Raw genomic sequence first — 25,672 nt, 5'->3', positions numbered from 1 at the left:
ATTGCGAACTTCAGTTTAAATAGAGAACTCGGCTTAAAGTTGTTGCTCTGTAATTGGCTGGAAAATGGCATTTAATGAGTTCGGCAGTAAATTCGACGCTTTGGCTGTCGGCCGCCGCTTGCCGTTGGCTATTAATTTGGCACGCCTAAAAATTGTTTACGCAGCATTAAACAAATGCAGCGACAGCAGAAAACGTAGCAGGAGAAGAAGACGAGGCGAGCAGAGCCTTTGCGGCCAGTGCAGGAGGCAAAGCATTAGGCTTTGGCTTTCACGTTCGCGGCAATGCGAAGGCGGCAAAATATCGCATTAAGAATTTAAATTAATTAAATTAAAATGCATGGTATATGTGGTTACACTGTTGTTGTTGTTGTTATTCTTGTTACTTTCTCTGTCTCTCCCTTCCTCTAGCTGAACGTCAGGCGATGGGCCACATGGTTGGGGTCTGCTTATGCCACGAACTGGGGGCATTTGCCTTTGGGTTGTTAAAGCTGCCACAGCATTTGCATAAAGTATAATGGCCAGCCAGCATCCTGTCTCTCTCTCTCTCTCACTCACTCTTTCTCTCTCTCTGTCTCTCTCGCTTAGTGGGCATTCAATTTTCCGCTTTTATTTTTCCCTGTCATCGTCTTTGAACTTTTCACATTTCCTCGTCTTCTTGGTCTGTCGTGAAACATTTGTTCCACACTTTATACAAGACGTTTCCGTGCCGCATTTTCAGTTCCTGGTCCGAGAACTTACGCCCAACGATTATGCTCGCCCAGCACTCTCAAGTGGAGTCTATTTGTGTCATCTTGCTGGCAGCTACAGAGCTGCAATTTGAGATGAATAAGCTTTTCCCTCCTGTCTGCTCGGCTGAAGGATTTTGTGCACCTGAACGGGAAACTTTATATATTTTATAGCAGCATAAATACTTATGGGAGCTGAAGACTAGACATAGTCGTACTATTGTATTTATTATATATCATGTAATACATATATTTGTGATAGTCATGACTTCTTGGATATGAACAGTCAGGAAAATCGATTTATTTTGTTGATTATTAATATTGCTTTCTCTATAAGCTGAGTGAGAAATGTCATCGAAGCGCTTTCAGAAAGCTAGTCAAAACACTATTAAAAGCCTTTTACTCCAATACACTGTTCGATATACTGATATATGGTTATCAACTTGGGATTTCCAGACTTTATCTGTGCTTTCCTTAAGATTCATTATAAATTATATATGTATATACAGAAGCCTCTTAAAGTCATGTCATATATCTAAAATATACTATAAATCTATTCTAAAAGTAGTTAGGAGCCATATCATATATAGAGGTGGGCGTAGAAACTCCAAGAGTCTGTCTGTTTTCCAGGTAAACTATAGAACGGTATGCAGGAGAGTTTATATCACTCAGCCTTACATTATTGAGCAGCTCTCTCTTTCTATATAGCTGATATCATATCATATACATTTGCTTCTCACTTTTTGCACTCCTGAGCGAGTAGTGCGCCGCCAGAGGGACTCGCCAGGCGCATTCCCACTTGTTTTGCATTTGTTCTCTGTTTATTTGCAATTTCTCTGTCCATTTCTGCTCCAACCTCGATTCGGCTTTGTTTCCTGTTGTGTGCTGGCTGTCTATGGCGCGTAAAAATTCAATTCTCTTTTATCTGTTTCATGCGCCATTCAAAGCTAATTAATATCATTTTCTCTCTCCCTCTCTCTCTCCTTCTCTGTCTCTCTGACTGTAGTCAAGTTAGCTCGCTTAGCCACTTAGTTAGCTGAATATATGAGAGCTCGAATCTGAATTGTAGTATTTGGAACGCTTCACACTCATAACTGGGCTGCTCGCATATCTAATTGCGTTTAGCCAGCCACTGAGGTGCCTTGAGTAAACATTCTTGATAATTAAGTTTTGTTTTTAGCCAACTCTATTTGCTTTGGCTTTTGATTAAGCGCTGTTTACTTGTCCTCCTGCTGGTCACTCGGTTTCTCTCTCGGCTTCTCTCTCGGTCTCGGTTTTTGTTTCAGCTCTGTTTGATTATCGTGCGCAGCCTTGAAGGCAGCGCAAATTTTAATGTGGATAATTTGCGGTTTGTTTGTTTGAATTGCATTTGATGACGCCAACGCGTTTGCCCTAATGACGCGAATAAACAAATTAATTGTAGCCAGTCGTGTGTTTGTTCATTATTTAGCTATAAATCCAAATGAGAGCTGCACTCAATGCAAACTTTCAGTTTGTCAATAGACGCAAATGTAAATTGAATATTATAATGTTTGCGCAACTGATTTGCCAAACACGAATTATAAATGATGAACTTAAGCGCTTAGAACAGTTGAAAACTGAGGCACTTCATATGTTTACTTTGAAGGAAATGAAAGGGATGAGTGAATGAAGACTAAAGTTTGTTCTCTTACGAGTCAAGTTCAAGGTGGCTGGGTTACATTTCAGACTGCAGCTCAAAGTCTATCACTGCAAGCTGATGTCACTAACAGCCCTAGATTTGTGTGCCACATATTCCATTTTAGCTATTCATAGTCGTGCATCCCCTACGAGTAGCTGCACTTTCAAGTTGGATTCAATTTAGGCTCAGCTCGTGTTTATGATATCATATTACATAACTCTTAAGAGTTTATCTTTGAATCATCTCAACATTCATATGAAGCAAGAGTTTTATTTGCCTAGGCTTGTAGTTCCAGTAGTTCTAGTAAGATTTACGTAAAAGTCTCTTAAAGTCTAGCAGATGTTTTGATACAATTATAATGCCAATCTAACGTAATTCTGCTATTATGTCTCAGAAACCAATTCAGAGCTAGAGTCTGGCCTCTCTATTATTATTATTCTTGTATGTCTTCTCTCCTCACATCATTTTCCCACTCCGAGCCTAACCAAGCACCCGTCAATGCGTGTTTAACTATATCTCCATCTCCATCTCCATCTTCTATTCGAAAGTCCATCAAGTTTACTTTAAATGGCCGCAAGCAGTTGCTAATTGCTCTTAATTTCGCTGCTTATTACAAAATTATTTGTTGGCTCTAGCCGAATTCAAATTGATATTTGGCAATAACAGCGAAACTAGGTCACACACACTCGCATGGCCAGTCACTCATGCACACACGAATGTAGCGAATGTAGCATGGAAAAGGAATGTATGTATGTGTGTGTGTGTGTTACGCATTCAATGGCGACTGGCCAAGTTCTGTCTGCACGGGAAGCGGAAACGGAAACGAAATGCTGCACATAAGTTGCGAGGCAGGAAGGAAGCGAGCGCACCATTCGCAAAGACTTTCGGGCCATTCCGCAAGAAACCAAACAGATTTCTTGACAAGCTGCTTTACTACGACTACATGCACATACAAATACGTTTGTATATATGCTGGCTGCCTCAATGCGTTATTCCCTTCTGGATAACATATCAAATGAAACTCAAAACAGTGCCAAATGTTTAAGCAAACATAAATACCAATTTCGACCACTCGCATGGCGCCCAATGCGCACAGTTAGCTGCTCGATTTGATTATTTAAAGATGACTGAGCTGAGGTGCCGACTGCATGATACTCGCTTACAGTGAACAGAAGGCTCGATTAACTGCAGTAATCGATTGCAGAGAAATGACAATAGTAATCGATTGTTTGAAACAAACTCGAGCGAAATTTTCAAGGCTCTAGCACTAACAGGTGCTGAGATCGAGGTGTTCATACATAAAAGACTGCGTGATAGTCGCTCACAGTGAACAGAAGGCTTGATTAACTGAAGTAATCGATTGCACAGAAGTTAGAATAGTTATCAATTATGTGAAACAAGCTCCAGCGAAATTTTCAAGGCTCTAGCACTTACAGATCGAGGAGTTCATACGCAAAAGACTGCATGAGAGTCGCTCATAGTAAACAGAAGGCTCGATTAACTAAAGTAATCGATTGCACAGAAATGACAATAGTTATCGAGTAGTTGCAATAAGCTCTGCAGAAAATTTCAAGGCTCTAGCACTAACAGGTGCTGAGATCGAGGCGTTCATACATAGAAGAGGCGGACAGGCAGTCAAGTCAAACTGCTCAAACTAATATACTCTAGCTCCGACTTGAGCGAGCATCATAATTTGATTGATTTTGAAGAATGAATTTCCTATGAATGATGCCCTGAATTTCACTTTACACTTGCATAAGCATATGTGTATAATATGTTTACATGCATGTATCCCCCTCTATATGTATGTATGCAAGCTCTGGCATTGACAGAGGCTAAAGCAAAATGCAAACTGTGCAAAATTAATTACACTTTTAATTAGTGAATTGTTGTTTCATTGACTTGTGGGCGTGGCACTTGCAGTCAGTGTATACATACATATACATATATTGTATATATGCTGCGCTGCATGGCTCTGCTGCAGCACACATAAAAGGTAAACAAATTGCCTTTAAATAAATAATTAATAATGTCAGCGTGTGTAATTTATTTATTTCTGTTGTTTTTTTTTTTCATTTCATTTTTGTAAATTTAATTAAGTGCTTATTTTAACATTATTAAATAATAAATTGCACAAGCTTTCACAGGAATGGAGCCGAGTATGCAAATATATTTGCTATCAATGAACAAATGGCCCTAGGCTGATTTTAAGTTCTTGAAAGTAGAAACAAATTACCACAAAAATGTTGTTTGAGTTTGACTTTTGAATTGAAATTGAAATTGAAATGGAAATTAAGAAAGTTTTTATGCATGCGATTTAAGTGTTTATAAATTCATTTCGCATTCCATTAGGAAGCTCAAAAGCAGTTGCCATTTTGTATACCCTGTACACACAGCGAGAATGACAATTGGGGGTATATTGCGTGACATATCCCTTGGGAAGGACTACGAGCGGGGTTGATCTAGCCACACTCAACTGGACCTACGACTGTCTGTCTGTCCATTCTTGCTCGTCCATCCATTCCAGGGCATTTGCTGGTCCTGCTAGCGCGCCGTTACTTGCTTTTTACCAGCTATTTTTGGCTTATCCATCATAATTGTACTTTACTGTGCTGCCTGTCGCCTCTGTCGTTTCGCATTTCTATAAAATATTCGCTCTTAACATGCACGCTTAATTTGTAAACGCAAAAAATTCATAATGTATTGTTACTTTTTTCTACCTTTTTTTATTTTTATTTTTTACTTTTTGTTTAGCCTGCTCATTAACGTGTGCCGTAGGCTGATTCCACTGTGCGATTGCCAGCCATATTTTTTCTGTGCGTTTCTCCCCTCACTGTGGACTGCTTCGCAGCGCAGGCAGTTTAGTGTGTGACTGCCATTTATCAAGGCTCAAATGGTGCCCTTTGTTTGGCACATCAAAGGGTTAAATCTAGCTACCCCTATGCTATGGTATAAACATATACATATGGAATATATATGTATTGTATATACAGGTGCTTGTGCGCGCTTTGCATATGGACAATAATCCTGCGGCTAATCAGTGACATGCGTCGATTAATACTACAGCAGAATAAGGGCTTTCGACTTGAACTCCACTTTTGTGCTCGTTCATAAAGCGAGAGTGAAGAGCATATTGGTTGCATGACATGCTCGTCTGGGTGTATGTAAGTGTGTGAGTTGGCAATAGTGAGTTCTACATATGCTATATATGTATATGTATATGTGCTCGTATGTCTCGTTTCTTCAGATGTCTGTTCATTTTGAGGCGTGGCAGCTTCTTGATATCAGTTGACTAGTCACAGAGCCTCTTCAGTGGTAAACAGATTGAGTCCTGATGCTTCTTGCATCAGATAGGCCTATAATTGTACTGAAGGCGTGGCTAATCAAATACAGCTCGGCCTGTGGACTAACCTGTAGTATCAGGGACTTGCCCAGCTATAGATTGAGCACTTCTACAGAGAGTTTTACATGATCTATGCTACAGTCGCTCAGAGTAATTGGAAAACTTTTCATATCTTGACTGGCATCGGCTGCTCTGAAACTATGAACGCGCATTGTGCAGCTGGCTACACCCGACTCTGAGGCAAATGGACACAGGGAAACGTGGAAAGCTCATATCAACTGCCTGGCATTGTAGTGCGACATATTACAAGCACGTTACAAACCACTTTGTAAGGCCCACATTACTTGCAAAAGTTGTTTACACTGCTAGAAATTACCAAGTGAGTTGTACTGGAGGCCAGTATATAGGATATGCATATAGTAGATTAGCTTAAGGCAAACATTATGATGATTTTTATAGCTCATCAGAAGTGCTCAAGTTACACTGTCCAACATAAGCTAAATTTGCTTGCCCCTTCTACATATCAGCTCTTAATTTGAATATCTAAAATCAGCTCAATCCATAATACGCCTTTAGACTCGCCCAGCGATTCACTGAGCTCTGCTGCATGTTCTACAACTTGTCAAATGAGTCTACCCGATACACTGCTCAACATGAGCTGCTTTCCTTGCCACTTCTGTTATACACGTACAACAATTGCTTAAGAGTTTCGCTCCAATTTCTGCACACTTTAAGCCGTAAACATTGGGCACAAAATGACCAAAGAATTGCCAATATATTTGGCTGCTTTCCCTAGCTCGAGCAACAGCTGCACTTTGAAGTGGGAGCCTGAGGCGATTTTTTATTAGCTGCAGCCTGCTGACAAATGCTTTCAAATTGTTTGCTTATGTTTTACAGCGGCCCACACTCGAGCAGGCAGAGATATGTGAGTGTGTGAGAGAGTGTGTGTGTGTGTTTGTGTATGAAAAAAGAGAAACCAAAAAGCCATTTTGTTTGACAATCTCGGTCGACTGGGTGACTGGTTGGCCGGGCTTATTCAGCTGTGCCTGTGTACTTTGTCTAACAGGAAACTCCAATATTTTTCCTTTTGCGCCCCAACAATAAACAGCAAAAGAGAATGCTGGAGAATTGGCAGAGAAGGCAACAGCAAAAGCAAAAGCAAAAGCAGGAAAAGTAGAAGGAATGCAAGGCAAAGGCAAATATTAACTCGGGGCTATTCATTAAGTAGTCTTTTGGCTCATGTGCCCACGATGCGTCGATGTTCCCGGGCCGCTGGCAACATGTGAAGCAGGAACTGGAGCGGGAGCAGGAGCAGGAGCTGGAGCTGAAGTCTCTGGAAGCCAGGCACTGAAGGGTCTTACTCGTGTCTCCAAACTTAATTTCTAATTTCATTTCTCCATTCATTCGTTGTGTCACTTTTCATTTGAAATATTTCTGCCAACTGATTTCGTCTTCTCCTGCTGCTCCCGCTGCTGCTCCTGCTGCTGCTTCTCCTTGCCGTTATTATTATTGTCCTCCTATTATAATGCCTTGTGCCGTGTACAGCTGTCGTCTGGCGGCATTAAAGAGCTTAGTTGTCATTGCTGTCCGCCTTTGGCTGTTTGCTCTGTGCGCCGCTCCTCCTCTTCCTCCTCCTGCTACTCCTCCTGCTGCTCCTTGGCGCGTCTGGCACCCATAAAACGCACCTGATGTGCAAAAATTGCTTAATTGAAACATAAGCCGCTATAATTTGCCAGCATTCGGAGACAAATTATTCAAATTTGTGCTCTGCATATTAAAAGGCACGTCTGCTGCCCAAAACCTGACGATTTCGTCTGCATTTTTAAGTTGATGCGGCACAAATGGAACAGCTGCCGTCAATTAAACGGACATTTTTGGCCTTTGTTGCCCCAATCGATCTGACGAAGCACAGCTCAACCATTCCAGTTCGTTGAAAGCCAAGAATTGTCAAATGTCGCAGTGCATTGAAGTTTACCTCATAGAGAGCAGACAAACTTTTTCGTATATTCGAATTGCACTGTAAGCAGCAATTCCATTTTTATGAGAAGTTAGAGAATGTTTTTAATTTCTTTTGCATTATTATTATTATTATTACAAATCAATTTTCTACGAAAAGTACTATACGATTTCTATTATGTATGTACATATATTTAAGATAATTTTTTGTTCTTCGGTATATTATAGATGTATGAAAAAATACTGTCACAATATTTCAACTTGCGCTTTCACTTTGATTTGCTGATTTGTAGCCTTAGCCAGGGCTTTTTAGTTTTTCGCGAAATCCTTATTTACCCAAAAGCAATCGGCTATTGAATTAACTGAGCTGAGTTTTCTCTATACCCCCATTAGAGACTTCCACGGCAGAGACTGCTGCAGCAGCTATTAAAAATAACATTCCTTAAAGAGAACTACTCTCAGATATGTGAATAGTTGTCTTTTCACAAATAAGAATCAAATTTAATATACAACAATTTATAAAGTAACTAATTTATTCTATAGGGCAATAATAACCGTATAAATGTACATATGTATGTGTTCTGACTAATCTAATAATCAAAGTATAAGAGAATTGAGCCCTAACTTGTCGTTTCATGATTGAGCCAGAAGACAAACCCTAAGAGAGAGTCTCAGCAGTTGGGATCGAACTTGTTTGTGACAGGGCCGGCCCTATATAAAAGCGAGCCGGTAGCAGCTCAGCTTCAGTCGTTCCAGCTCCCGCTCTTCCTCTTCTTCATCATCTTCGGCTTATGGAAAGCATTTAAATATTATGATCATTGAGCTAAATATAATTATGTGAATGTCTATAAAATATTAAGAAATTCATTAGGAATATGAAATGAACTGGCATAAATATGGTAATCTTAATACATATAATCATTAAGATTCCAATTGTAAATGACATTATTGATAACGTTAGTTATTAAATGACATGATAATCGAATGTGGTATATATATAAAGGGTAATAATGATGTTTGCTTCATTACATCAACATATTGAAGAGCCCTTTAAAAACGTTTTCAGCTCTCCCGAAAGGATATGATTCTGCCAGTTGGCAAATCTCGATAAGCAAATGAAGGAGTGGAGCCACTCTGGTTCATTCATATTCATATTCATATGCATATTCCCTCCCGAAAGTGTAGCCCGCCTCTGGGCCATCAAAATGCTGTTGGCCTGCGTAATTCCAGCGCGCTTCGAGTCATAAACATTGTAATGGCTTCTTGGCCCGGTTTACTCGGCTTAGCTTCAGCTGCGTCAAGTTTGTTTCAACTGCTTTGGCTTTCTTTTATTTTTGGCTCAATGTCAAAGGAAATGTTTTGTTGGCGCGTCTAACATAATTATCGGAGTTTTGAAAATGTGCCCGGACGCCGGAATGTTGCGGGTTATCTCCGTGAATATTCCCCGCAGCAGTTACACCTCGCCGCCCGCCCCCTTTTCCCACGACGGCTGTTTTTATAATTTCTGTCAAACGTTAAATCACAGCGCATTCGCCTGCCAAGGGGGCGGCTTTTGATTGTAGCCTGCGTAATTTATATAGCGCCTTTGTCATGAATACGCAAGCGTTGCCATCTCCCTGCGATTGTGTGGAGCTAAAAGGTAAAGACACTGCTCCTGCTGCTCCTGCTGCTGCTCCTGCTGCTGCTGCTTAGCATCTCAATTTGTTATGGGTTGCTAGCTATCTGAAAATTCATTGACAACTGCGCAGCTCTCATTGCGATAAAGAGACACTCGACAGCAGACGGCCCCGCCCACCCCGTCAGCGAGCCGTCCCAGGGGGGTGCCTCACTTTAACGCCTTGGCACACTCCGACTCTGATTTCTCTGACTCGGCTAAAGACGCCTCAGACCGCATTAGAGACTCAATTCTAAATTTAAGCGCGATTCTATGAACTGTGCGTGTGTGTGGGCCTCTCGTGTGAAAATCCCAATAAGTAAATTAAGTTTAGCTAAATATTTAATGCAGCTTAGCAGAATAGATAGGTAAGTGAATCTCGGTAAGTCCCTCTCTTTACGGTTATGTCTCTCGCTGGCTGCCATTGTTTAGTTTTCTCTTCAATTGATTTTATTCGCGCTCCCTCAACTTCTTCAACTTCTTTTCTTTTCTCATTCTCATTATCCTTATCTAGAACTTAAGCTTTCTCGCTTTCGCTATCTCTTCTTCCATTCGTTTCTTTTTCTCTCTTTCTTCTCACACTATTCATATCATATTTCGTTTGTCTCTAACTCTATAGATCCTTCGCTTCCTCTCTTCCTTTTCCCATACCTTTGTTTTTCCTTCTCTTTTATCTCTTTTTTCTCCTCAATCTCCAGTCTTTACCCTCCTCTTTAAGGTTTATTCCGTCTCAATTCTTCACATATCTCTTCTCTCTCCGTTTTCCCTTTCCTGTCTCTCCCCTCTTCATCTCGTCTCAACTTATATCTCTTCTCTCACTTTCCCTTCTTAATTTTTCTTCTCTCCCTTCTATTTGCTCTACCCACCCCTTCCCCCCATTTGTTTATTTTCCCCTCTCTCCCATAGTTTCTCCAAATTGCTCGTGTGATGAATATTAAAGCTGCCTTGAAACTAAATCTCTTGAGCAAAAAACTAAATACAAATAGTGAATGTGCCGCAGCAGGAAACTTTTCCAATTTACGGACATACAACAGCCAAGCATTGAGTAAATACACAGAAACACAACACATACATGGTCCAGGCACACGAGATGCACCTGTACATACACACATACGTATGTATGTGTGTGTAAAAAAAATATATATATTTAAGAAAAGTTTCCATTGGCAATCAAACGAATGCTGACCTGAACATGGCTTGGCCTAAAATCGAGCAGCAAACTAATCGAAGTAAAATGCTCGTAACGAATGCCTGATTTCTCGAGAGTGCCCAGGGCAGAGCTGCTACTCCTGCTACTCCTGCTGTCCGACACAAATCCCACAATTCCACAAAGCAGAAAAAACCATAGCAAAAGCATACAAAAAACGCTGATATCTCTCGTCGATTGTTCGCTTGGCCATCAATTCTTTTTATAGATTATCTCCTGGCCACTTAGGCAAAACGTATAATTAGCTCAGGCTCAGTCCAAGCCGGTACTCCGACTCAGTCACAGGTATGACTACGAAAGGGTTTCTCTTAGACTTGGCACCCAAAGTTGTGAGCTAATTAAATTGTCAAAGCCCGATTTGCATTTCGCAATATATTTTGCATTACTTATCTTATGCTCATTCGAGTAGTAAGAGGAGTATATTGGTTTCATAACGTTACATGACATATTATGTATGCATATAGAGTAAATTAAGATTTGAAATAGTTCTGATAATTATTTGTACATGGCTCGTCTTTTTCGCGATTGAAAATATAGACATATTCCATTTATGAACGACTTCTGAGATAGAGCCGGTCCTCAAGAGCTTTACAGCTAACCGTGCTCATCTATAAATTACCTTAAATTTATATCTATATCTCTCTTGGGAATATCCCTAATCGAAATGCCATGTCTTCTACAGTTCTCCATAGCTAGGTCAGCCTTGCTGAGGGTTGTCCGCCTCTGTTGATAAACCTTTAAGTTTTTTGGTACACCCTTAAGGCCTTACTCGAATGAGTCTTATGCAGTACTTTCTCTTTATTTACTTGGCGCCCTGACTTAAATCATCGTCATTTAAATATTATGAAAAATATGCAGGCAGTTGCCTTTTTTTTATCAGGACATTAGGTTTAGGCCAGATTCAGCATATTGCGGCTTATAAATGAGCGCGAATGCTAAGCTCCCAGAGCGGGCAAAGCGAGAATGAAAGCAATTTAGCAGTGTTTCTGGTCATTTTGGGTGTTATTCCAAAGGTTTTTCATATTTGGATTGGCAATTTCATTTAATACCATAGACAACATCAAGTCTCCGCCGTTTCTGTTGTTGCTGTTGCGGCGTACACTTCGGTTCGGGTTGCCGGATGCCTGTTTCTGATTCCGGATTCCGAATTCCGGGTGTCCGCCCGTTTGGCTGTCATTAGAGACGCGACTCTCGCAGCGGCGTGGCAAAGTCGTAAAGTACATTTTTTAATTAGAGTCACGAGTAAAACAAAGCAATTAGAAAGGCTGTCAGAGCAATCCTTTTACATTTCCCTTCTGTCCCCAGAAACAATTTCATAGCACTGCGCCGTATTTTTAATTTCCCTGCCATGCCTTTTCCTTCTTTTTTGTCAAAATTTACGCGCGACCGTGTGAATTATTAAAACACACAAAATAAAAGAACAGCAAATTATGTGAGAAGGAGCAAATTAAAGCACCAGCTAACTGACGGGTCAAACCATTTCCCAACCCCTTCACTTAATATGCGAAATGAGAGTGCAACACTTGCCCAGAATTACGCCGGTCACTCAAGATGAGTGATTGTGGACATAGGTAAGTGTCCCGCTTGGAGTGAATGTGTCCATGTATATTATACCAGTTGACTAAGCTACATTAGCTTCAAGTTTCTTTGCCCTCCGCCGTCCGTCCGTGCATACGCCAGTCCTTCGGTCTGTTTTTCTATCTATCCGGCTATTTTATCTGGCTATTTTATCCTCCTTACCGTCTGTTCATGTACTCGACTATCCGTCCGTCTATATGTCTAGCCCTCCACCTTTTTGTCTGTCTCTCCGTGTATATGGTTCTCCGTCCGTTCTTTATAACTAAGCATTTTCATTAAATCGATTTAAAATTTTATGGAGATTCAGTTGATTAAGTCAAGTAGGCTAAAAAACTCTATAATAACTTCAAGATTCAAGACCTTTGACAAAGCTGTGTGAACTGTGATTTGGAGTTGAAGATGTCTGAATGTAGGATAATGCTGAGCGATTGGACTGCTGGACTGTAGAGCAACTTCCACTTAGGAACTCTCATCCAATCACCCATTCTTTCTTCTCCTTTTGACTTGAAAGTCTATGCAATCGAGTGTAGGGTCTCCTCTACAATATATATGCAATAACTGTATATAACTCTATATTAACTCGTAATCAATCTGAGTCATATAGGACTTCTATATACGAATTAAGCTATATACGTATGTAGAATAAAGTACTTATAAATACTTAGTATGTATGTAGAATAATGTGAAGCATAAAGTACTTCTAAATTCTTAGTCAAGAAGTCTTGGTTGGACTTTATTTATTTCTCATATTATTCTACATCTTTATTCAGGATGGACGCCTAAGTAACTCCTATTCAAGCAATCTCCTCTTATTGTCTCTCTTCTCATACACACCTATATATGAATGCATGTATTTAGTATATGGAAACTCGAGTAACTCCTAGTCAAACAGAATCTTCTAAGCAATCAATAACATACTCAGCTATATCTATTTCTATGTTTGCTCTCCAGTCTTCTCTCCAAGTCAAGCACTATTGCCTCCTTTCTCATATGGTATATCCCTGTCTATACCTAGAGTTTAGTTGTCTATGGAGTGTAACTCCTACTTGGACAGTCTCATCTGGAGTCTTTTCCCTTAAATTCCCTTCTACATTGACAATTTTGCATATGCTTGCTGCTTGTCCATTAGTGTCACCGCTTCACACACTCTGCCCTAAAATAGAGTGGTTTATGGACAGGAGCACTCGCACTTTTAATAATAAATTTATATTTGTTGGTTCGATGGAAATTGCATGAAGCTGTGCGGGCCAGGTCGAAACAGAGTTGCAAAGTTTTGGACTTGGCCGCAGTTGCGTGGCTTCCAAAAAAAAACAAAGTTATTAAGCAGAGCGAGGGTTGCCTTCACAGTTTGGTTGCTGTGGGTGTGTGGTTTGCAACTTGTTGTTGTTGTCGTTAGTATTGTTGCTTTTAGTTTATGTTTAGTGCATTTTGGGTGCAAACGTGCGCCAGCAACAACAACAACAACATCAACCATATTGGAGCGCAACACATTGACATTTGCAGGAAGTCGCCTAGCCCTGCCCTTGCCCCTGCCCCTGCCCCTGCCCCTGGCCCCATTGAGTTCAAGCATGTCGCACACCGCGACGACCATAGTCACCATAGAACAGAGCAGAGCTCTTCTTCTCCTGCTACTGTTTCGGTTTCAGTTCCAGTTTCTGTTTCAGCTTTTGGCTGCAGCTGCAGCATCCGCCCGTGCAGCAAATTTATTGCACTTCCACTTGCCGCCAGTAAAATATTTGCGGTGTTCACAATTTGCATTTTACTTTTTTCGCATTAAATACTTTGTTTATTTACGAGCTCGGCCATGATTTATCATACAATTCGGCAGTCCTATGAGTCTTATTAGTTGCAAATACTAAGCCTTAGTATGGCTCAAAACACTAGCTGATAATTGCCTCTTTATGCCTTGCCTAGAATTAAAAGCAAGTTATGGCAGAGGAAAGGTTCAATTGGAACGACTTGGGTATACCCGGACTCTAGCCGAGAGCAGCTGTGTGGTAAATTCTAGCTAAGATTTGAGTTTATATATGCATGTAGAATAGACTAGAACTAGATCTATTCATTTGTTATAAAGGTCAGTAAAACTTGAATGGGTTAGCTCACTTTCCAGGGTATTCATAGAGGAAAGTTACGTCTTCTCTGCGCCAGTCTCCATTCAGTCTCTATTCACTTACTCCAATCATTGTTCAGGGGATCCGTTTGCGCCAGAGACCCACTGAATAGAACTAGATCAGCTCAGCTGTTGATCCACAACATAAACACAAATAATGCAAATGGGCTGGACCACGCCTACTGCTGCCCACAACACAGTTTTTAGCGAAATTATTTTAGTGTATTTTTTCATTTTCCATTAGGCTGAAGCCCAAATGAAACTAAATAAAATGTATTTATATTTCAGTTATTGTAGTTTTCCTTTCCATCCATCGCAACAGCCATTCGGCTGCCCCAAGGTTTTGCCTTTGCCTGGGCTATAAAAAAGCATTACAGTAGCTCGCATTCGCAACAGAAATGCGTTTCTGTAAGTGGGCCATACTTCCAAGGACTTGGTTAAAGTACAGGACTTACTATTGCTCAGTTTTACAGCATGTATATGTATGTATGTGTATGTATGTATATATTGTCAAGAGCTTGCTAACTGCAGCTGAGCAGAGACTTTTAACGCACTAAGCAGAATTTATAATATTTTGGCCCGGTCGGACTGTGAGCAAAGTCTGGAGAACTTCGAGCGGAGCCAATTGAAAGCGCCTTGCGGAGCAGCACTCGAAAGGAGTGCGGATGGCCAAATGGACTCAAACGATGCACGAAAAATTCAACTGTATTGATTTATGACGAAGGTGTGTGTGTGTGTGTGAGAGTGTGTCTCTCTCTGTGTGTGTATGTGTGTGTGAGCAGTAAAAACTTTGTCCTGCAATACAGAAGGCGAAGGCGATTGCGTTGGCTTGTTCAAAGTTCAATGAAGTATGGAACTACTCGAGTCTCAAGTCCCGAGTCTCGGCTCGCCGTGTGGCCACAAGTCGAGGGCGGATCGGGAGCGGCGAGGCTGCAGAAATTGATCAAAGTTGCGTCGCCCATTGGCAGATTGGAAACTTTGTCAAAGTCAAACACAAAGTCGCCCGAGCCGGAGCCCACACAGCCGGGCTAGGGTATCTGGGAGCGAGGGTGTCAACTTGTCCAGCATTAGCAGTGCATTAGCTGCTCGCTGCATTATTAATGCCCTCGCATGCTTCTTCGATTAGCCAAGTCCAACCTCAATACTAATTGCGTTGGACTATGTGCCGCACTGTTTCATGGCTCGGCCAATTACTGGACGCAGATAAGTTTTCACATGTGCGTGTCTGACTCCGACTCCTGCTCAGCGCGAGCTGCTACTGCGACCCCCCTCAACCTGTTGCATGATGACCCAAAGTTAATTACTTTGATTTATTCGTTAATTATTTAGCTGCCGTTGTTGTATGCGTGTTTGCCTGTCACAGATTTCAAATTGCACTTAATTACGATTCCATGTACTTACAAATTAACAAAATTGCTTAGGGAATGAGTGCGCAGGTGTCTGCGAGGCAACTACAAATGCTCGACGAGCAATGAGAGCGTATATTTAAAAGTATTTACTGTGACAAAAAAGTTGTGTGCGCTACGGTTGGGCATGCACGACTAGCAGATACACTGCGGCAGGTTTGAGAGTGCCTAAATCAGTCTGGGCTTACTCTATGAGACGTACATGTGTATGTATATTGGTAGTGGAATCATTATTGCTACTTATAGCATCCCCTACTATGAAATATAGCCTGACGTAACTCTGGATCCAGTTGCATAATTTGAATGAAACTTGCAGTAGATGTATTTGATAATAAAATTTCTGTGCATACCAAATATAGTTTGGAAAATAAGATAATTTTTAGATTTGCGGGCAATTTACTTGAAATATTTAGAAACTTAAGTTTGTTATATTGTCCCGTACTTGTATTAATTAGATATCAGAGCTCCATCTATGCTTCTTGATGTGGTTTTCAAGTTACATTTGACTGAAATATCGATTAACATCGATAACAACAATATATGATTTCTAGCTAAACGAATGTAAGCGCGGAAGAACATAAGCAACAAGAAGAAGATGTCTTTAGCGATTTTCTAAAGACTATCTTCTCAGATCAATTAAAACTTCTTCTGCCTATTACATACACCACCACAGAGCCGTCCACTGATTGCAGGGTATAAAAGTTATGTGATTTTCGCTCGCTCATGATATCTCATTAAAATAATATACCTTTTACATATATATACGAGTATATGCATGCACATACATATGTGTATGTGGGGAATGTAAAAAGTATTTAAGGCCGATATAATCTCAATTAAATGAAATTATAGCCGAGATAATGGCGGCAACGAATTTGCATTGATGAAAACGATAAAAGTTCTTAATCGCTTTAAATCCGTGGCGGAATTAAGGCAAATGGAGCGCAACGAATGAAAAACTGCGAACTATCAAATGGATATTAAATAATTTACAATACAAAATTTGCATGCGCTTCGTGCTGTCGATGTTTGTTACAATTAAAGATGCTGGGAACAGCCATCTCTCTCTCTCTCACTCTCAGTCACGCTCCCTCTCTCTCTCTCTCTCTCTCTCTCTCTGTGTGTTGCTGAACATGTCTTTTGAGTTTCCGTTCTCAATATTTACGCTTGGTTTCGGCTGCCGAACTTTATTATTAGAAAAGTTTTAATGTATTTGGCAAAAGCAGAAGAGGAAACAAGGCACGAAAAACCCGAAAAACCCCAACAGAGAACAGAGAACAGAGAACAGAGAACAGGGAACTGAAAACAGGAAAAACATGGTCCGCATCGCAGTAGGCATCCATATTTGAAGTGGGAAATCGAATGATTATCGATTGATTGCTCGGAAAACCTTAATTCAATCAAGGTGGCTCGCTCGGAGGTTTTCTGTGGCCGCCCCACCCGGAATGGTTGGAATTTGGAAGTCCGCTGAATTCAAGGCCAGTGAAAACGATGTTTATTCATATCGGGTGAGCTTAGGCCGACTACGTATGTATATGTATATGTGTGTGCGTATATATCGGTGCATATTTGAATATAGATGCATAGGCATCAACATAGGGAACTTAAAACTTAGAATTTCGCTTTGTCGCTGTCGAGCTCAACTGAGTTTCGCCTTGGCCTCTGCTGATGTCGCCCTCGTCTCAGTCTCAGTTTCAATCTCAGTTTCAATGTCAGTCTCAATCTCAAACTGGGCCTCCGTCAGAGCTGCCGGCTTGGATTTGCGTATGTAGGTCTTGTAATAGAAGTCGAAGAACATGGAGAACATGAAGATGTTCTGTGTGAAGCCGACGAAGGCGATCATGACGGGGAACTTGCAGGGATTGCGCACGATGACGAGCAGGAAGTGGAGCGTCAGGTAGCCGAACTGCAGCAGCTGCAGCTGGGTGATGTGACGCTTCCACCAGAGCAGGTGCTTCACGGCGCCCAGCGAGCTGGCGAAGTAGTAGGCGTACATCACGGAGTGCACCAGGAGGTTGATCACGCCCAGTATGGTGCAGTGCGAGCCGGCCAGGAAGGTCATGAACACGGAGACCCCAAAGACCATGCCGGCGTGGTGGTAGACGTGCAGGAAGCTCACCTGCGAGTTCTTCTTGCGCAGCACTATGAACACCTGCGAAAGAGGAAGCAAAGGTGAGCTAAGCTAAGCGGCGCTCGGCTGTCGCCTGACGAGGCCCCTCACTGACCGTGTCGAAGAGATCGAGGTACTTGAGCAGATAGTAGCCATAGGATCCGTAGATCAGTCTCATCATCTGCGGCGACGTGTTGCTGTGGTCCACGGGCTGGCAGCTCATGCTGTAGCCGGGCTGCAGCACCGAGTAGTAGAGCCCGTAGACGAACAGCAGCGAGTTGGCCACCACCTGGACGACGTTGTACAGCTGCATCACGAGCTTCAGCTCGAACGGCTCCCGCTTGGCCATCCACTTGGGGCCAAAGTGCAGCACGAATGCCAGATACGCGGCGATGATCAACAGCACGCTGACCCAGTTCGTCGTGAGTGGCAGATGTTCGACGCGCGGGTCCTTGTGCTGGTCGTACAGATCCCGCGCCAAGCAATACAGGTGGCTAATCACATTTGGCGCCATCGGACTCACTGGACTCTCTGCAACTGCTACTGCTACAACTTCTTCTACTTCTACTTCTACTGCTGCTCCTGCTCCTGATTGAATGACAACACGAATTGCCTCTGCGTTTTGCACAGCTCGAAAGTCGAGAGTCTTCTGTGGCCAAGCAGCGCGGGTAGCTCCACGTGCTCAGCTGCTGCTCGCTGAGGACGGCTGCGTATGGTAATGACCGCTAAATGAGAATCGCAACCAGCGCCCGATTGACCCCGGAGCTAAATGTTGCCAGCAATGGAATTTCAGCACTTAACCATTGGCCCCGGCGGCAGCCGAATGACGACAGAACAGTGACGCCTTCAATACTAGGCGCTAATGCCGATCAATATTTATCTGCTAATTTAGTTTCGTTTGCTGAAACTATTACGAAATGCTAAAATGTATTACATACCCTATGTGAGAGCTCAGGGGGGCTTAACATGGGGCATATTGGTTTTTATATGCACTCTACATATGTCTTGGAGAGTGTAGAGCATACCATGATAAGCTGCTATGATCTATGGGAGGAGCCATACTATATACCAAGCTGGAGTGTTTTCGCAAGGAAACTTTTAACTGTTGGAATTACTTCATAATATATGCCGTTGGATGGAGCTATAGTTCTACCCACTCATATAAGCATATATAATGTAGCCTCTATAGCTTTACTTCTTTTTCATGATTATTTACAGTATTATATGGGGCTTCTATAGGGGCTATATAGGTAAGTTTTATTTTTATATTATTTCAAAATTTTTAAAAATGATATAAATAAATATAATGGAGCAATGTTTCTGCTGATTGTTAAAAAGAAGATCAGAAGGCGAAAGCAAAAAGCCGGAAATTGCCGTAATGCCGTTATAGTGCACGGAATTCATATTACATTAGATAAATCATGGATATATATTATAGATATACCATAAGATATTTACACTCTCTGATATCCTAAGTTAAAATTCAGCTGTAATTATGGATATACCATATAATAGTTACACTCTTTGATAACTTAAGCCCAAATTCAGTTTTAGATTAGATTCCCTTTCCCGAAAAATTTATTTTATTTGTCTTAAACAGTTGCAGTTGCTGTCATCTGCAGATAGTTCCAAGTAGATAGATTAATATAATGATTCAATCCAATGACTATCTAAGGCTAGAATTTTACCCAGCATTAATCATCATCAACCTTGAATTCATCAAATGTGAATACACTGAAAAACAATTAAATCACTCCACCGCTCCTCCTCAGATAGGCCTATAAATGGCTGGCTTCCCCCATTGAGGCCTGTCACATCGATAAGCTTTGATTTCTTAATGAATTTAGTTGCCATTCGAAGCATGAACGAGTGTTATATGCATCAGCTGGCCCTGACGGACAGCTCTTGAGCTCGCTCTCTGCACACATCAAAGGACAATTAAGCTCAACCGAACATGGATCAATCTAGATAGGATAGACGACCTTAGCATACGGCCTTGTTGTAGTTGTTGCTGCTGCTGGTGCTGTTGTCCCTAGCACCTTGTTGGGCCAAGGGGAAACATTTGCATTTAGCTGGCAGCTGCCGTTCAGCGGAATATGACAATAAACGAGCTGCAGCAGCTCATTTGCACAAATAAGCCATAACCGCATGACTGTTGGCGGCCATTCGCCGTACGCCGTACACCGTACGCCGTACGGCATTCGCCTTACTCCATTGGTCTTGGAACGTGGCTTGTTGGCAATGTAAAGTGTGCCGCTGGTAGTGTAATAACCATAATGCCAACGTTTATGGCCACAGCAAACAACAAAAATAATAATGGTAATCATTTCGCCGTTCGCCGTTCGCCGTTTGCCTTTTGCCGGAAGTATGCAAATATACGAGACGACTGCGCTGATGATGTCGATGTCGATGACGACGATGACGATGACGATGTTGCTTCAGCTTGGCCAAGGCCTTGAACTGCTTCAAGGATATACGAGTAAATGGTCAGTCCTTGAGCCGTCTTTCCGCCAGCCACCTTGAGCCGTTTCGCCTCTGCTGCGTTTGCTCCATAAATGATGCGTTAATGAACGTGCCACACGGCCAAGCAACTGTCTCTTGCTCTCTCTCTCTCTCTCACTCTATCTCTCTCTCTCTATCCTCTGTAATCATGGCTCACTGAATGAATATAATAATAATCTCTCTTTTGGCAGGAAATGAAGGGAAATTCAACAGGAAACTTTTGTGACGTGCTGCAAACATTTCGTGCCACATAGCAATTCTCTCTGTAATTCCATGTGTGTGTGTGTGTGTGCCTCTTTGGTGGCATTTCAAATATTTAATTTTTATACACTTTTAGAGCTGTGGTAAAAAACATATGAATTGCAAGCAAGCTACGCCTGGCTGGCTAATTTGACCACGTCTAGACTCCAGCTTAACTTGCTGGACTTAGCTCCTTTGACGCATCGAGATTAGTTTCGATGTCATTGAAGTTGGAGGAATGCAATTTGAACTGCAGGCTATATGCAGCGTACTCCACGAGTTTGAAGTGTGGATAATGTGTTGGGGCATTGCATTCTTTATACTATGTCTTCCAACATAGATAGAGCTCTATCTTCTACTACTAGCTATCATTGAGCTTTCCATTGAGTTCATAGGAATATATGCATGTCCAGTCTCTTTAGATCTTTCCAGTAATTTATGATTATACAAAAGCAAATTGAGTATACTTTTGCTTGAGCAATAATGAATTGAGCTGAGCTCCGGGCTTTAGAAAGATGAACGATAACGAGCTTGGAGTCTTTGAACCTTTTGAAACGGCATAGTTCTTCCCAGCAACAGTTAGGAATAGTTATATGATATAAAACTTCTATGTGATGGCCTTTTATATTCTCTATATAAGCTATAAAAGCTTTACACTATACCCTTTATACCTTCTTTCAGTTGTATACATTCTAAAGGCTGTGTATTTGTGCATCCTATATGCAGTCAAAGCCCTCCATAGCCTCTACCCCATATATAATCAGTTATACCTCTACCTTCCATACAGTCTAAACTCTCTATATCATCTATTGACTTTACGCCATTCCTGCATAACTTCTATTCCATATATAATCAATCATTTATACCTCTTTGCAAGCGAAACTCTCTATATCATCTATAAACTTTACTGCATTCCTTCATTCTTGTGGTCGTCGAAATATTTAATATACCATTATCCACCATAGTCATGACAGCATGAAAGCAGCTTACGGAACATCACATATATTCCGTATACTTTAAAGTTCAAATTGTCTATTTTATGTTCCTATTACAAAATTTAGCAATTTCAATTTTTAATATTTCCAGCTCCAACATTTATCAATCTCTCCAGTTGTTCTTTTTTCTCCTATCTATAGCTTATTCTCAGGCTCCTCACCTATCCACAGCTCGTTCAGCAGCTCCGTCTCTCCACCTGTATTTATCTCACTTGAGAGTATTGTATTGCTATCAGCATATTACTTTCAATGGGCGTGTTAATTAGCTCACGCTGCATTCCGCCTGCCAGAGAATTGTCAACAACTCCACCTCTCCCTCCCCCTCTCCCTCATCGCTCTCTTAACGGCTTGAACAGTTGCTGCAGTTGCAGTTGCGACTATCGCCAAAGGGAAAAAAAAAACGCTTTCGTGCTGTCGTCATTACACAGCCATTTGCATTTGCATTTCAGGAATGTAAGCGTAAACGTAACTGTAACTCGGCAGCTGTTGCTAATTATTGCCGTGATAATGACTTCAGCAGCGCCAAGGCGAAGTTAAATGCCAGAAAACTGCAGAGATTTTCCATGTGCTTTCGGCAATTGCCAATTGCCATTGATTTTTGCCTCAGATGGAATTGTATAAAAAATCTCTTTCAGTATTTTCTGTAGCATATTTTTAGGTACGAACTAACGAGGCATACAGAGTGCTCACTGCAGTGTCGCAGCATTTCGTCGCTACAAAGGAGCTTGGCCCTGAGACAGCTTAGCTCATTCAATGGAAAGGAAATGAGTCATGAACGTGCTTTGAAAGGTGATTTGAAAGCAAAAATGTTGCTATAGACGGATGTGCAAGACTTTGAAATACCCAGGTGCAGCATTGTTTTCTGTTAATATATAAGGTAATGCTTATTTCAAATGTATTTGGATAAGAAATGATTTCAGTATTTAGGGAAAGTCGGAATCTGAAGTAGAGTGTTTCTCGGGTTTGTGTTTTACGGAACCTATATATCAAACATTTGACTTCATGACTTGAGATAATTCAGACTTACTATAAGATCCCGCCAGTGTTGGCTGTATAGCATACTAGATATAGTATGCTTTGAGTATATCGATATTTATCGATTACTTAAATATGTATTTTATCGTTTAGTAACTAAGTAAATATGAACTCTTCGTGCTCCGAAAAACAAACTTGACTATAAGGTGGATGAGGTCAGATAGACTGCTATATGAATGTCTAAATTTCTATAGACCCTATATTCATATCTGATATACATAGGTAATAAGACAAGTTGAGGGGTAAAGTTAAAGAATGATGAATTCACACAGGCCCGCTTCTGCCTGTTACACTCTACAGATAGTTGTACCACTTTATGCAGATATATGTACCTATATCTAAAGCTATGTATCTCTGTCAATGCAGAATACTTTTCTAGCTCTATAAGAAGAGACACCCACACAGCTGACACCGTTCGAAATTTATATGGCCTACTATTAATTCGAAATCAATCAGATTTATTTCGCTATCGCGCACAGGACACAAGAAGCCAAATCCCTGGACCTGCCACTAGGCACGCGGCAGTAATAGAAACGATTTCGTAAAAATATGACAAACAATCAAATCGCATTCGTGAAAAGCCGCAACAGAACATGCCAGCTGAGCCAGAGATTTGTTGCCCGGCTACATCTACGGAGCTGGAACCGGCCTAGTCAACAACCCAAGTGCTGGGCGTTGCTTGTGGTTGTTGTTGTTGTTGTTGTTGCTGGTGTTGCTGTTTGTTAGTTAATGGTGATGGAGGCGCGGTTGGCGTGAAGTAGGAAAAATAGCTGCAACAGCAGCGGCAACTGAAGGAAGGGGAGTGGCATGAGGATGAGGAAGAGGAAGAGAGAAAGAGAGAAAGAGCTGTAGGACTGATGAAAATTTATTGCTGCCAACATACCCAAAGGGATTCGCAAATATAATACTACAACCACAGCGGGGCGTAGCCCAGCATTTGGACGGATGAGCGCGCGAACAGATGGCAAGCAGGCGTCGACGTCGACGCCGACGTTGGCAGCGACAGCCGCAGCAACTGCGACAGCGACAGCAACAGCAACAGAAGGCAGGCAAGGCAACTGCATATAAACACGTACAACATGTCATGCAGTTTGCCTGCTCCCTGTTCGCTGGATCTGAATCTCTATATATGGAGTCTGCGCTCGTTGCTATGCTAACATGTTTCTCATGAATGTGTGTGTGTGTGCCTGGAATGTGTGTTGCAGGGGCGTGCGTATAGCAAAAAACTAAATCTATGAAAAATTTTTTACAAAAGCAAAACATATAAAATGCGGTTTTGCAGCACAAAAAATCTGTAGAAAAATCTGTACAAACAAGAATACTGCGAGGTCATAATGCACGCTGGCAAATACCCTGTGAAGGCGTTTCTGATATCAGTTTCTTTAGATATTATGAGGGACTCCGCTATACATATAGATATAGACTGGGAAAGAAAAACGTTTGTGTATGGACTAAAGCAGAAGTCCGTACTCTTAAAAGTTGAGCTTGAGCCTACTAAATTAGACCTAGAATGTCTGATGGATCTAAAAATGGAAATATTTCCTAACACTGTACAGATCACAAAAGCCTACATATATTTTTAGAGAGGCTCTAGCTTACATTGTTTGCAAGATTCACAGCAAAATCAGCTAAAATTTGCTATTATTTATCAATATCATAAATTTCCGTTTATATATTAGATGAAGAATTATTAATTGAAGTGTATTTAGTGTATAAGCAGCTATATTTCAAATGTCAAGCCAGTAGCTTTTATAGTTTTCGAGATGTATGCATTATATAATACAGCATCATAACTCATTCTGCTGTTCCTCGTCTAGCCTCTAGCGTTCAGTGCATACCCACTTCACTCATTCTACAAAGGGCATACAAAATAGATGTATGTATATAAACAAGTGTGTATGACAGCTAGAACATGCATGTAGAGGCTCATCCTCTCACCTCGACTCACTCGCTCATCCAATCTCGGCCACTGTTGCTGTACATCGTGCTCAGCATACACGAGCGCCCGAGCACGCACTCTTCATGTTTTGTTATGAAAATTTAAGTGAAATCACTTAAAATGCCAAACAAAACTAACAAAGGGGCGGGAAAGTGAGAGAGAGAGAGAGAGGGGGAGAGAGAGGGAGAGAGTGAGGATTTCTCGGGCAGGTCTACGTGTGATGCAGTTCACTATTATTTGCAATAACATAACTGTATAGACTATTGTCAGCTGATGTGTGTGCTAAGTGCTTCTTTGCAGGGAATGCTGCGAAATATATGACTGCGAAAATGGGTCAGGCCACACGAATCTCGCTGCCGTTAAGGACTTTTCAGCTAATGCTGTTTGGCTGCTCGATGAGCAATCCAACTACCCAATGACCCAGTGGAGGCGATGCCGTCAATTTGCAGCGGAAGCACGAGCGAGCGAGCCAAGCACTATACACACACATACATATACATATATTTGACGTTGTCAATAGCTACGTTTTATTGCCTTGTCCTTTGCACTCAAGAACAATAGAGAAGCTTCGCAATGGGCGCGACTCTCACGCTCACGCAGCTAGTTCAAAAATTTATGATCAGTGACAAAAGCACATTTCCACCTGTGATATACCTTTACAGTTACTGCTGCTGCTGCTGCTGCTGCTGCTGTTGCTGTTCACTTGTTTTGCCTCCCTCTCTCCCGCCCTCGACCACCTCCGCCTCCTGCTTCAGCTCTCTGTGTACGTCTATTATTGTTCACGCCTTTTCAGTGCCATTGTTACGGACACGCCTCCCGCCTACAGGTTGACGAAAAAGAAGAAGACCAAAAAAAAAAAAAAACGTTGGCAATTCCAGTCTGCTCCACGCATCGATGGTCCTTTTATGCGCTTCGCAGTTTTCACATATTTCTCCCTTTTTTTGTGTGTGATACTCGCTCGAGGAGTGAGACGGGGTATATAGGTTTTTGGGTAATAATTGAAAGCTCTTAGAATTGAGCACTGGATATGAAAATATGATAGCTGGGGGCGTGACAAGACACTAAAGAAGCTAGGCATAATAATTTTGGTATAGATTAGAAACTTTTTAAAGAGTTTCAGTGTAGAGATATCTCAGCTCTAGAAATAGATCCACATATGCCAGATTCGCTAACGAGTATTACGCAATCAGTTGGGCCCCAAGGTCTAGCATG

The 25,672-nt window shown here is 41.5% G+C and overlaps 3 protein-coding genes across 4 annotated transcripts in view; 1 reads left to right on the top strand and 2 right to left on the bottom strand.

Moving 5' to 3' along the window:
• Positions 1 to 25,672, top strand: part of LOC108651688 (short-chain dehydrogenase/reductase family 16C member 6) — a 184,647-nt gene that overhangs the window by 126,400 nt on the left and 32,575 nt on the right. The gene's annotated exons all lie outside the window — the stretch shown is intronic.
• klg (klingon) overlaps positions 1 to 25,672 on the bottom strand; it is a 62,762-nt gene that overhangs the window by 19,172 nt on the left and 17,918 nt on the right. The window lies entirely within an intron of this gene.
• LOC108660347 (very long chain fatty acid elongase F) lies at positions 17,112 to 18,621 on the bottom strand. Its single transcript, XM_018113707.3, has 2 exons — positions 17,865 to 18,621; positions 17,112 to 17,791 (listed from the first exon to the last, which is right to left on the bottom strand). Exons 1-2 carry the CDS (start codon positions 18,261 to 18,263, stop codon positions 17,279 to 17,281), a joined length of 912 nt encoding a protein of 303 aa, XP_017969196.1. The 5' UTR covers positions 18,264 to 18,621; the 3' UTR covers positions 17,112 to 17,278.

This window comes from Drosophila navojoa, chromosome 2, assembly GCF_054131105.1.
Source record: "Drosophila navojoa isolate 15081-1374.11 chromosome 2, UAZ_NAV_1.0, whole genome shotgun sequence".
NCBI lineage: Eukaryota > Metazoa > Arthropoda > Insecta > Diptera > Drosophilidae > Drosophila > Drosophila navojoa.
This window is presented reverse-complemented; position numbering and strand designations above follow the sequence as displayed.

Coding starts and splice junctions, on each gene's coding strand:
- LOC108660347 (XM_018113707.3), bottom strand. CDS start 18,263: ATGGCGCCAAATGTGATTAGCCACCTGTATTGCTTGGCGCGGGATCTG. Junction 17,792..17,864: donor ACCTCGATCTCTTCGACACG/GTCAGTGAGGGG, acceptor CCTCTTTCGCAG/GTGTTCATAGTGCTGCGCAA.